We start from the raw sequence: 12,446 nt of genomic DNA on the forward strand, positions 1-12,446 counted from the left end.
ACACTCACATTACTCTTCAGTCTTGACTCTTGACTAGGAATACAAAATGGCAAAATAGTCAGATCTTAATGGTATACACCGTCGGATTTGTCACCAATTAGTCATTCATTCAGAGCCCATTTCATCATTTGTCCCGAAGTGTGATGTGATTGTCATGCTTAAATAAACTCTCACACTTCTATACTAAATGCAAAACCTGTGATCTTTTTCCAAAAATAATGCAAAGGGTATGATGATAATAATAACACTATAAATTCGTTTGGTATTGCTCATCCAAATGGTAGAGAAAAAGTTATTTTCTTCTTGTCCAACAATTTGTTATTAATACATTAAAGATATTTAAATGATGGTGGAGAAAACTGAAAAGGTCGAGAAATTTGATGAACATTATTATATGATCAATTTTGTGAATTTTGTTTCGACCATTTAACACCGGCAAAGTCTGATGTTCTGTTTTTGTTTGTAGTAGAAAATCTTATCCAATATTCTACGTAAGTGTGGAGTTAGCCTCCCCTTCAAACCTTGTAAGAAATTGTTGCTGAATGCCACGTATTAGCGTACCAAATTCGATACTCAAACCAGTGTTTCAAGAAAATATGTATGTATGCCCTGGTGGGTCGTATTTGTTGGAAATGAGTAATGACCAATGTCGTGTACTCTCAAATTGACGTCGCTACTTTATATTCTCTCCATAGATAGAGGAGCCCATAGATAGAGTTTGTCCTTGGTGGGTCTTTGTCCATCAACCATTTTCCCAAAATGGATGAACACTCCAACACTCACCACCCCAGTTCACTTCTCTTCATGGCTTCCATTTTGTCTGTTCATGGCTGGCTTTTTTTTTTTGCCGGACAAAAAGAAAAAAAAAAAAAAAAAAGTAATAAGAAAATGGGGAGTTTATTATTACATAACAACAAACACTCACCATTTTGTCTGTTCATGGCTGGCTAAAGTCTCTATCTTTCCTTCTCTTGGGTTTAGCTTCTCTTTATTAATGTTGGGTCTCTTTCTCTTCCATTTGAAATTTCTTCTCTTCTGTTTGTTCCCTTTCTAGTAAGTTTGGTTGCATTGCATTAGTGCGTTGAGGGCCCCCTTTTCTACAAATGGCCTAATTGGTATTTCTAACTCTCTCTCTCTCTCAAGTGCTTGCTTTAATTGCATTTTGTTTTTTACCTTTTTTGCTTTATTTGGGTGGTGGATATTGTTGGGCTAGTTCTTGATTTTGAAGATTGTTATACATCAATGTTGGGTAAGTGACAAAGTGAGGTTGACTATTAAAGAGAGATCTTTGGTGCTTGGTTTTAGATCTCATTGTGGTGGGCTTCTCTGAGATGGGTTTGTGATTCCAAATGCATGTCATTGTTAATACTTGATCAGCTGGTCATAATAGAAATATTGGTATTGTTCACAACTTGGTAAGAGATTTGTGATGTTGGAGATGAGGAGGTACTCAAACTCAAGTCTGTAAGCCAATACTTTTGAGCATACAACATGGAAAGAGGGATCCAACCTGCACTTGTAAGCACATTTATGGCCTATTTGTTCTACTTTGATTTTGTTTATGGTTTGTATATGTTGTTTCATTCATTGGACAGTCTTTTATCTGCTTGTTATGTTTTTATGGCTTACCTAGAAGTTTAATTACCTCTAAATCTCTAATTAGCATACATCAAAATGTGAGGTGTACTATTGATGATGGAGCTTGAAGAGGGTGTTGTGTAGTTAAAGGCTTCCACACTGTTAGAATAATGCATTGCCTATCTTGTTGTGATGATTGAGATAAAAGTTAGAAAAGTTTCAGAAACAAGCATAATTTACTGTTTCTGTCTACTTGGATATTCTACTGCACTGCTGGTCTGATTGTCCTGATTGGGTCTCATTGTCTAAGTACTTTCTGGCTTTTGTTTTGCTTTTCCTATACCTTTTACCTTCTAACATTTAAGCTTATTATCGAACTTTGAAGAAAAGTTAGAAACTCTGATATGGATAATTATATGTCTAAGGAAACAAGTTAGCTATGCAAAACGCCGTTGTGGATTTAATTTTATAAGCTGAATTGGTATCCTACAATGTTTGTCATGTCAAATGCTGCTTTTCTGAAACAAAAGACAACTTTCAGGTAGATACAACTGCATGTTTCTGTAGAGTGGATGGAGGCCTGAAAACAGTTGCTGGGGCAAAAAGATTTGTCCCTGGAACGAAACTTTGCCTTCAGCCAGACATAAAACCATCAATTCATCCCTCCAAGCACAGGGCAGGGCGTGATGATAGAAGTCGAAGCCAATCTCCACTCCTCCCTGGTCTACCTGATGACATTGCAATTGCCTGCTTGATCAGAGTTCCACGGGTTGAACACCGGAAGCTTCGGCTGGTCTGTAAGAGATGGTACCGTCTGTTGGTAGGTAACTTCTTTTATTCCCTCCGTAAGAGTCTTGGGATTGCAGAGGAATGGATCTACGTCATAAAAAGGGACCGTGATGGGAAGATTTCGTGGCATGCCTTTGACCCGGTATACCAGCTTTGGCTGCCCCTCCCTCCTGTCCCAAAGGAGTATTCAGAAGCCCTTGGATTTGGGTGTGCCGTGCTTAGCGGCTGTCACCTCTACTTGTTTGGAGGCAAGAACAAGGACCCTCTCAAAGGATCAATGAGACGAGTCATCTTTTACAGCGCACGAACAAATAAATGGCATCGAGCTCCAGATATGCTGCGACGACGGCATTTCTTTGGTGCATGTGTCATGAACAACTGCTTATATGTAGCTGGAGGGGAGAGCGAGGGGGTCCATCGGTTCTTGAGATCAGCAGAAGTCTATGACCCAAACAAGAATAGGTGGTCCTTTGTTGCAGATATGGGCACTTCAATGGTACCATTCATTGGGGTTGTCTATAATGGGAGGTGGTTCTTGAAAGGCCTTGGTTCTCACCGTCAGGTCCTGAGTGAAGTGTACCACCCGGAGAATGACGTCTGGTATCCTGTGTCTAATGGAATGGTGTCTGGGTGGCGGAATCCAAGTGCTTTCTTGGATGGCCATCTATATGCTTTGGACTGCAAGGATGGGTGCAAGCTGAGGATCTACAACTCGGATACAGATTCTTGGAGCAAGCACATTGATAGCAAGCTGCACATGGGTAGTTCCCGGGCATTGGAGGCAACAACACTTCTCCCTTTGAATGGGAAACTTTGTATCATTCGTAATAACATGAGCATAACTATGGTGGATGTCTCTAAGTCTGATAATGCAGGGGAGGTCATAGCTGACCAGCTGTGGGAGACTATTGCTGGAAAGGGGCAGTTCAAAAATTTTGTTGCGAATCTCTGGTCAAGTTTTGCTGGTCGTAACCGCTTGAAGTGTCACATTCTTCATTGTCAGGTTCTTCAAGCTTAAACTACCAACTGACACACTACATAAAAGGTTATTCTGTTCGGTTTGCATGCATCAGCTCAATATTAAGTGTGGAACGGGAATAGCTTCTGCTCTACTGGCAACTTTTCATTCATTTGAAGCCTTGTAATTTCTGCACTTCAACAGATACTTGATCAGCGTTATGTACACTCCCCACTCTATATTTTGAAAGATGCTTATATCCAATCTGTCTTAGAAAATTGAAGTACTCTCTACAGCAAACAGTTGCAAAAGGCCAATTGCTGGTTCTTGTATTATTAGCTTAGTGCATTGGTGTTTAAAGTTTAAAATGTATGTAAATTGGCTTCTCCGTCTTTTGGTTTTCCTTTTTACTATTTTTATTTTCTCCCTAAATATAGCAAGCCAATGGGGTAAGGGAAGGTGTTAGAGATGCTCGCCTTGAGAAAACAGTACAAGCAGGTGATAGGAGCATGAGGCACATCGACCGTAATTACGCAATACCGCTGGGCGACCCATACAAGCAGCGGAGCACCACTAAAATTCACGAACTGTCAAGGACAAACCAAGAACCTATTGCATAAAGTCCCTCTTCCTCATCCTTCTCGTCGTCCGATCCAAACCTAGACTTAAACCCCTCTCTTACCTTTCAACCACCGAACCCTTTCTGCGTCTACGATTTTATGCCATGTTCTAAATTGATATAAAAGATATTGATGTTAAGTGTCCCTTTCCTTTATGACGCTTAACGAGTTATCCAACATTTTTTAAGCAAAGAAACGAGTTATCCATAAAAGATCAGATGCATCGAGTTAGAACTTAAAAGCACTGTACGTATTACCGCTCAAACACTACCTTGCTGTTTAGACAGGTTCTTATGGTGCCTTCCCGATTCCTGTCAGATACAACTAGGGGAACCATTTTGATCAGTTCATAAAACACGCTTGGTTCAGAATCTTATAGCTTAAACCATATTCAGACTGCAAGAATTAAAGCATATAGATAGCTGCACAAAATTCTATCAAAGGATAAACGACGATACAAAAGAAAGAAACAGAGAAAAAGTCTTAAGAAATCGGAATACGGACTAGAAAGTAGTAACTTTAACTCACCATGCCCCCCATGTAGAACTCACTCTGCCGATTTTCCAAGGTAACTTGGCAGCAAAGAAATTAAGTTTTGAGTCCGAATTGGAGAAGTACGTGAAATGGATGTTGCATAGAAATTAAGCAGAACAATCCTTATTTTTCGCTTGGAGAATAAGAGTTTTTTGGGAAAATACTCGTTATATGATTTTGATTAGGAGTTCGATCAATATTAGTGTTGAGAGACTTGATCAAATGGATGAAGAGGACATCAATATAATGATGAGAAACTAATCGGATGGATAAAAGGACACCAACACATTTCGGAATCACTAGAAAAGATTAGTCACCGATTGACATGGAGATCAAACGGCCAATGGTAATTGCTTGGAGAAAACAATAGCTTACAGAAGTACAAACTAACGTACTCTTCTCCGATACCTCTTCTAACTAGGACATGATGTAGAAATGCCGACATCACCACCCCACCAAGTGTACGTACGTCTATAAATATACGACCAGTTTATATACTTTCTCACAAAAGCCTCTACAAGATATAGCTAGGTTTAAGTACAATCAAAACTCATTAGGTTGAAGGCAAATTATAAAAGAAGAAGTCAGAGTTGTTTGCTAGTATAGAAAAAAAGTGATATTTTGTTTACAAGTAAAGATGATCCCCGTGGGATTTCGTTTTGTTCCTAGCGACATCGATCTCATATGTTACCTATTGGAGAAAGTCTATGGAGAAGGTCCACAAGGGATAATGAAGAACATCATTGTGGAACGTGATCTTTAGTGAATCGCCAACGGAAATATTCAATGGGACTACGGCGACAGAGTTATATTTTTTTACAGTCTTCAAGAAGAAATTTGGTCATGGAGTGAGAATGGATAGAACCGTCCGTGGAAAAGGAACGTGGACGGCACAATACAATGGCAAATCAGAGGGAGGATGCAAATTCCCGGCGATTTATGACCCTAATGATAAATCTGTAGAAATAGGACATTGGAAAAATCTGAGTTTTACGCCAAAAGGTGAGAAAGCAAGGTTCGTAGTGAATGGTAAGAAAGAAAGTTGGGTAATGCATGAGTACACTTTGAAAGAATATCCACCTGGCAAAGACGTTTTCGCTCTTTGTAGGATCAGCAAGGGAAGGAGCGATAACCGCGCATCTTCAAGTTCATGTGCCTTTGTTTCTTCCAAAGGACTAGAGGAGAATGATGAATACCAACCAAGAGAAAAACGTCCCAGGACAACTACAGCATTGGCGTCTGTACCAATGTCCCCTTCAACAACATCAGCTTTCAATGAGGGAGTAACAACAAGCCCCACAAACAGTTATGGGAATTTGTTGCAACAAGACCATAATCAGTTTTCAGCGTCATGTATGTCCGGTATGCCTATGCAACAACCCGGCCTTGGAAAGAACGCGTCTCAAGAGGCTCCTCAGCCCAATGATACGTCTAATAACCTTGATTCATTATTAGATAATGACATCGATTGGGAGTCTGTCTACTTGAAAGCAAGTCAAGCGTCTCAAGAGGATTGTCAACAAAATTTTGATGGAAATTTGTTGCAACAAGACCACAATCAGGTCTTAACTTCAAGTATGCCAAATGTGGAGCTTAACCGTAATTCTGTACCATCGTTACATATGCCTATGGCGAGCCTAGACTCTGTGAAGTCATATCTGGCAGACGGCTCATTAGGATCAACTTCAGGAGTGGTCGCAGTGCCATTGGATGGCGGACTTATGCAACAAGCTGGCGATGAAAATTTTGCGTCTCAAGAGGCTCCTGAGCCCAGTGATATGCTCGATGACGCCTATGATCCTTCAATATTTTGTGAAGACCTTGATTGGAATTCTATGCACCTCAGTGAACTTCCAGCGCTCGAACAGGATCCTCAACCTGTTAATATGCTTATGGACTTCAGTGAACTTTTGTTCGAAGAGGATCCTCAACCTGTTAATATGCTTGGCGGCAACAGCAACGTTGATTCGACATTATTACACGATATGTTGATGCCGAATTTTTCCTAAACGCTATTTACTTGTAACAAGGAAATGTACAAAAACATGTTTATATTATAACATGAAAGGGTTCAATGTTTTGTTGATTGAAGAATAAGATCTTAGATTTTTTTCTATGATTAATTTTTTTCAAGTTATTATATGTCTTTCCTTTATGTATGCATTACTACAGTTAACCAACATTTTATCAAAAAATAGTTAAGCAATGTTCATTGTATATCTTCAAATCGTAATAACATGTCAACAAAAATGTAGATTGGGAAATGTCCATAAGTTTGACTCGCATCTAATTACCATCACAACTTTTACTCAGCAAATGTTTAAACAGTTTGTCACAACATCTTGGTTACATGAAAAAACTGGTTGCGAGATCTTTGTTTAATTGTGAAAAATTTGCCTGGAAGCTGTTATTAACGTCTGGAATGATCAGTCTTTCTATGGAAGGATATGTTCAAACCTTCAATGGTACCATTCATTGGGGTTGTCTATAATGGGAGGTGGTTCTTGAAAGGCCTTGGTTCTCACCGTCAGGTCCCGAGTGAAGTGTACCACCCAGAGAATGACATCTGGTATCCTGTGTCTAACGGAATGGTGTCTCGGTGGCAGAATTCAAGTGCTTTCTTGGATGGTCATCTATATGCGTTGGACTGCAAGGATGGGTGCAAGCTGAGGATCTACAACTCGGATACTGATTCTTGGAGCAAGCACATTGATGGCAAGCTGCACATGGGTAGTTCCCGGGCATTGGAGGTAACAACACTTCTCCCTTTGAATGGGAAACTTTGTATCATTCGTAATAACATGAGCATAACTATGGTGGATGTCTCTAAGTCTGATAATGCAGGGGAGGTCATAGCTGACCAGCTGTGGGAGACTATTGCTGGAAAGGGGCAGTTCAAAAATTTTGTCGCGAATCTCTTGTCAAGTTTTGCTGGTCGTAACCGCTTGAAGTGTCACATTCTTCATTGTCAGGTTCTTCAAGCTTAAACGGCCTACTGACACACTACATAAAAGGTTTTTTTGTTCGGTTGGCATACATCAGCTCAATATTAAGTGTGAAATGGGAATAGCGCCTTCTCTACTGGCAATTTTTCATTCATACGAAGCCTTGTAATTTCTGCACTTCAACAGATACTTGATCAGCGTTGTGTACACTCCCCACTATATATTTTGAAAGATGCTTATATCCAATCTGTCTTGGAAAATTGAAGTACTCTCTACAGAAAACAGTTGCAAAAGGCCAATTGCTGGTTCTTGAATTATTAGCTCGGGGCATTGGTGTTTAAATTTCAATGTATGTAAATTGGCTTATCAGTCTTTTGTTTTTCCCTTTTGTATATCAAATATTAGTTAGGGAGCAAGCCAATGGGGGTAAGGGAAGGTGTTAAAAGATGCTCACCTTGAGAAAACAGTACAAGCAGGTGACTAACAGCATGAAGTACATCGACATTTTGAGCATTAAGTACGTCGGGCGACCCAAACAAGCAGCGGATCGGACCACCACTAAAATTCACGAACTGCCAAGGGCGAACCAAGAACCTATTGCATGAAGTCACTCTTCCTCGTCGGAACCTAGACTTAAACCCCTCGCTTACCTTCCAACCACCGAACCGTTTCTGTGTCGTCGATTATATGCCATGTTCTAAATCAATATAAAAGATATTGATGTTAAGTACGTGTCTCTTTCCTTTATAACACTTTTATATTAAGGAGTTATCCTACATTTTGCGTAAGTACTTTTAAACAAAGAAATGATCTCCGTAACGTAATATGATGGCATCAAGTTAGAACTGGTTTCCATCTAACTAATGGTTTCAGAGAGAGAACTTAAAAGCACTGTGTTACCACTCAAACACAACCTTGCTGTTTGAGAAGGCTTAAAGAAATCAATACCTCTATGCTCAAGAAGCTAGCTTGGAGGTTAGAAACTGAAGACGCACTGATTGGGTAGTCTTTATGTGAGACAAATGTTAGAAAAATGGATTTGCACAAATCCATTGAGATATGAATGAGTAATTTGTCTCCCAAGTTATCCTACATTGAGATGAAATAGGTTTATCTTGAAACAGTAGGTAAAGTGAGAAAAATCTTTTCCAAAGGGGGTGCACTGGTTCGAAACAATGCATTATGCTGAAAAGGTGTGACCTCTCGAAATGTGCACTGGTTCGAAATAGTGCATCATGCCGAAAAGGTGTGACATTTCGAAATAGGCACTAGTTCGAAATAGTGCTTTATGCCGAAATGGTGTGTCTTTCCGAAACATGTGACTTTTCAAAGAGTTGTTTACTTTTTCCCAAGAGCCACTGTGTTGTTTCGAAGAAACACCACTCACCTATAAATAGTGGATGAATTTGGAGAGAAAGACATACTAGATCACATAGGATTCTGATCTTTCTCTTCTCCATCTGTTCTTAGTCAAATACTATGTTGTGTTCGCTGATTCTATAGAATTTAAATGCTAGCTTTCTATAGAAGGAAATCCGTTCTATCTTGGGAGACAGTTTCCTATCAATCTTCAAGCACCGTGAAGGGAAAAATTTGTCTTAAAGACATAGTAATCATCACTAGGCTCGAATTTAATCATTGGTAAATTAGGTTCATTCGTTGAACTAAAAGGTTTGTTTGTTTGTTGATATTAAAGGTTTGTTCATATCAATTTTATTTCTTGTTTACTTAACAATAAGTATATTTTTGGAATAAGTTTCCTACAAACTTAAGACAGATTTCTTGCCTTGAGTTAATTTTGTTGAATTAATTTTGGTTATACTTATTGTAAATGCACTAACAATCTTGAAGTGGGTTTTGTTAACATGTTGTTGAAAAGCGGTGGTCAAAAGATTGATATGTGGCAGAAACGTTTTCTTTCCATAGTTCCTCACTATGATGCTTTCATGCACTAGGACAGGTATGTATTTCTAGTTAATTACACACTCAGAAATAATATATTTTGGCAGTTTATTAGTAGTGAACGCTAAGGTGACCTTCAAAATTCCTTCAATCCGGTTGAAGAGATGTGAAAGAAAGGAATTGTTCACGTACTGATTGAATGGAAAGTCGATTTGCGTCGATGAAGTGCTTGAAGCACACTAGTTTGTATCAAATTTAATGGACGTCAGTCCAATAACTTAAATAACCACCATGGTCTTCGTAATAGTCTTGGCGCCATATGGTTTGGGTTTAAACAAAGATGGTTCATTGAACATGGGTGGAATTAAAGTGAACTTGACAAAAAAGTGCGATTGTTTGAAAAGGAAAACATTTGGAAAGCGGAACCAAGATATTTCGAACAAGACACCGGCCTGTTGGTAAGATAAGGTTCAAAACTTGGAGTTTTTGTGACTCTTTGTGAACATAACCAATAACCAACAGAAGTACTAAATGGTTGACTATTCAGTCTTGTGAATGTCAACATACTTGTAAGCAAATTGAGGTCTTAGAAGTGTTTAGACACTATATGAATGATATGTGACATTTTTTAACAAGACGTCTCACTTGAAAAACATATATCTAAATGGTTTCCAATTTATTGACTTTGTCATGAGAAATTGAAAAAATGTGGGGGATTATGTATCTCCTTGAATTAATCAATTCAAAATTGGAAATTTGTTGAAGCATTATTCAAAAGATATCAAATGTGGTGTTTTGCTCTAGGAGAGATGCATAAATTTCAAGGAAATCCTCATAGCGAACGTGCATAGCAAGGTCCACTATGGAATTAGAATTTATAGCGTTGGACAAGGCTGGAGAAGAAGCAGAGTGGCTTTGAAATTTCTTAGAGGATATTCCAAACTAGGCTAAACCTGTGCCAGCAGTGTATACACTGTGACAGCCAATCTGTTATTGGTAGAGCACAGAGTAGTATGTATAATGGAAAGTCTCGACACATACGTCGTAGACATAACACCATTAGACAATTGCTTTCAAATGGAGTTATCTCAATCGACTATGTAAGGTCAAAAGATAATATTGTGGATCCGCTTATAAAAGGTTTAACAAGAGAACAAGTGGAAAAATTATCAAGGGAAATGGGCCTAAAGCCTTTGAGACAATCAACCAAGAGTCCTTATAATGGAAAAACCAACCTAGTTGACTGGAGATCCCAAGATCTAGGTTCAATGGGCCAACTGAATTATGTCTGTGACTCAGTTAGCACTGGAGAGTAATATTATACTCTAACCTATTCCTATATAAGACAGTGCATATCTGCCACGAGAACCAGGATAAGTCAAGCTTTTAATGATTTACTATATCTTGGAAAGTTATGTTATTCAAGTGGAGTATTGCAGGATACTCTTTATAGAAATCACCTATGTTAATGTGAAGTGGAACAACTTTTATGAGAATTTTAAAGGCAAATGTCTTAAAAGCACTATTTGAAACCAAGAAGTGTTCAAGGCCAACATGAAGACAAACGTGAGAACCAACAGTGTTCTAGAAGGTACCGCGTGAAGATGATTGTCTAGGTTTATACAAACGGCTGACAGTTCAAGGACATTAATTGAAGTCTACTGATCGTCCAATTAAATCCGATCGTCTTTCACTAAGGCAAGTTCAAGGCCTCCCATGCTATTTGACCTGATGCAGTATCTTTTCATTTGTAAAAGAATAGAAATCCGATGTTTATGATAAAGATGCCAAATTTTCATTCATGTGTGGGATTGTTAGAAAAATGGATTTGCACAAATCCATTGAGATATGAATGAGTAATTTGTCTCCCAAGTTATCCCACATTGAGATGAAATGGGTTTCTCTTGAAACAGTACGTAAAGTGAGAAAAACCTTTTCGAAAGGGTGCACTGGTTCGAAACAGTACATTATGCCGAAAAGGTGCGACTTTTCAAAATGTGCACTGGTTCGAAATAGTGCATCATGCTAAAAAGGTGTGACCTTTCGAAATAGGCACTAGTTCGAAACAGTATTTTATGCTGAAATGGTGTGTCCTTTCGAAACATGTGACTTTTCAAAAAGTTGCTTACTTTTTCCCAAGAGTCACTGTGTTGTTTCGAAGAGGCACCACTCACCTATAAATAGTGGATGAATTTGGAGAGAGACATACTAGATCACATAGGATTATGATCTTTCTCTTCTCCCTATGTTCTTAGTCAAATACTATGTTGTGTTCGCTGATTCTATAGAATTGAAGTGCTAGTTTTCTATAGAAGAAAATTCGTTCTATCTTGGGAGACAATTTCCCATCAACCTTCAAGCATCGTGAGGGGGAAAATTTGTCATAAGAACATAGGGATCATCACTAGGCTCAGATTTAATCATTGGTAAATTAGGTTCATTCGTTGAACTAAAATGTTTGTTTGTTTGTTGATATTAAAGGTTTGTTCATATCAATTTGATTTCTTATTTACTTAACAATAAGTATATTTTTGAAATAAGTTTCCTACAACAAATATACGAGCTCGGTTGCCATGTGGTTTGACACAAAATACTTTTCTATGTGGAATGGCATTTTTTGGCTCTAAAGCAAATAGGTGAACACTAAGGATGGGTCATTGGCAATGGAAAATCTATCAACATATGGAGAGATAATTGGTGTTGTGACATGGCTATAAGTGACAGACTTGTACTTGATAGCAATTTTTTGAAAACTTGTAGATCTAAGCTAAGCAATTGTATTGTTGATAATGCTTGGCACTTCACTTCCGCCGTAAGTGAAGTATTAAACCGCAAGGAATCGATTGCAACTCACTACCCCAACCAGACACAGCAACTGAAGACCAAACAATTTGGTTGTTGATCCTCTCCCACTGGAAAATTTACTGTTGCAGCAGCCTTTGAAGCTACATTGAAAAAGTATGAGCAACAAAGATGGTCAAAATTCCTTTGGTCAGCTAAAGTCTGCCCTAGTATAGCTGGTTTCGGTTGGGAAATCATGCAAGGTGCAATGAATAGAGATAAAAGACTACGAAGTATGAAATTCAGGTTGGCCTCGAGTTGTTGCATCTGCTTAAAGGA

General features: G+C 38.6%; 1 protein-coding gene and 1 pseudogene across 1 annotated transcript; both read left to right on the forward strand.

Moving 5' to 3' along the window:
- The first annotated feature begins 947 nt into the window (after positions 1–947).
- Positions 948–3,717, forward strand: LOC147510544 (F-box/kelch-repeat protein At1g55270-like). The gene is made up of 2 exons (XM_086602487.1): positions 948–1,518; positions 2,120–3,717. The coding sequence occupies exons 1-2, from the start codon at positions 1,492–1,494 to the stop codon at positions 3,383–3,385; spliced, it is 1,293 nt and encodes a 430-aa protein (XP_086458613.1). The 5' UTR covers positions 948–1,491; the 3' UTR covers positions 3,386–3,717.
- Positions 3,718–6,880: 3,163 nt separating this feature from the next.
- LOC147510545 (F-box/kelch-repeat protein At1g55270 pseudogene) lies at positions 6,881–7,495 on the forward strand (annotated as a pseudogene).
- Positions 7,496–12,446: the final 4,951 nt, after the last annotated feature.

Source organism: Coptis chinensis, chromosome 3 (assembly GCF_015680905.1).
Source record: "Coptis chinensis isolate HL-2020 chromosome 3, ASM1568090v1, whole genome shotgun sequence".
Lineage (NCBI taxonomy): Eukaryota > Viridiplantae > Streptophyta > Magnoliopsida > Ranunculales > Ranunculaceae > Coptis > Coptis chinensis.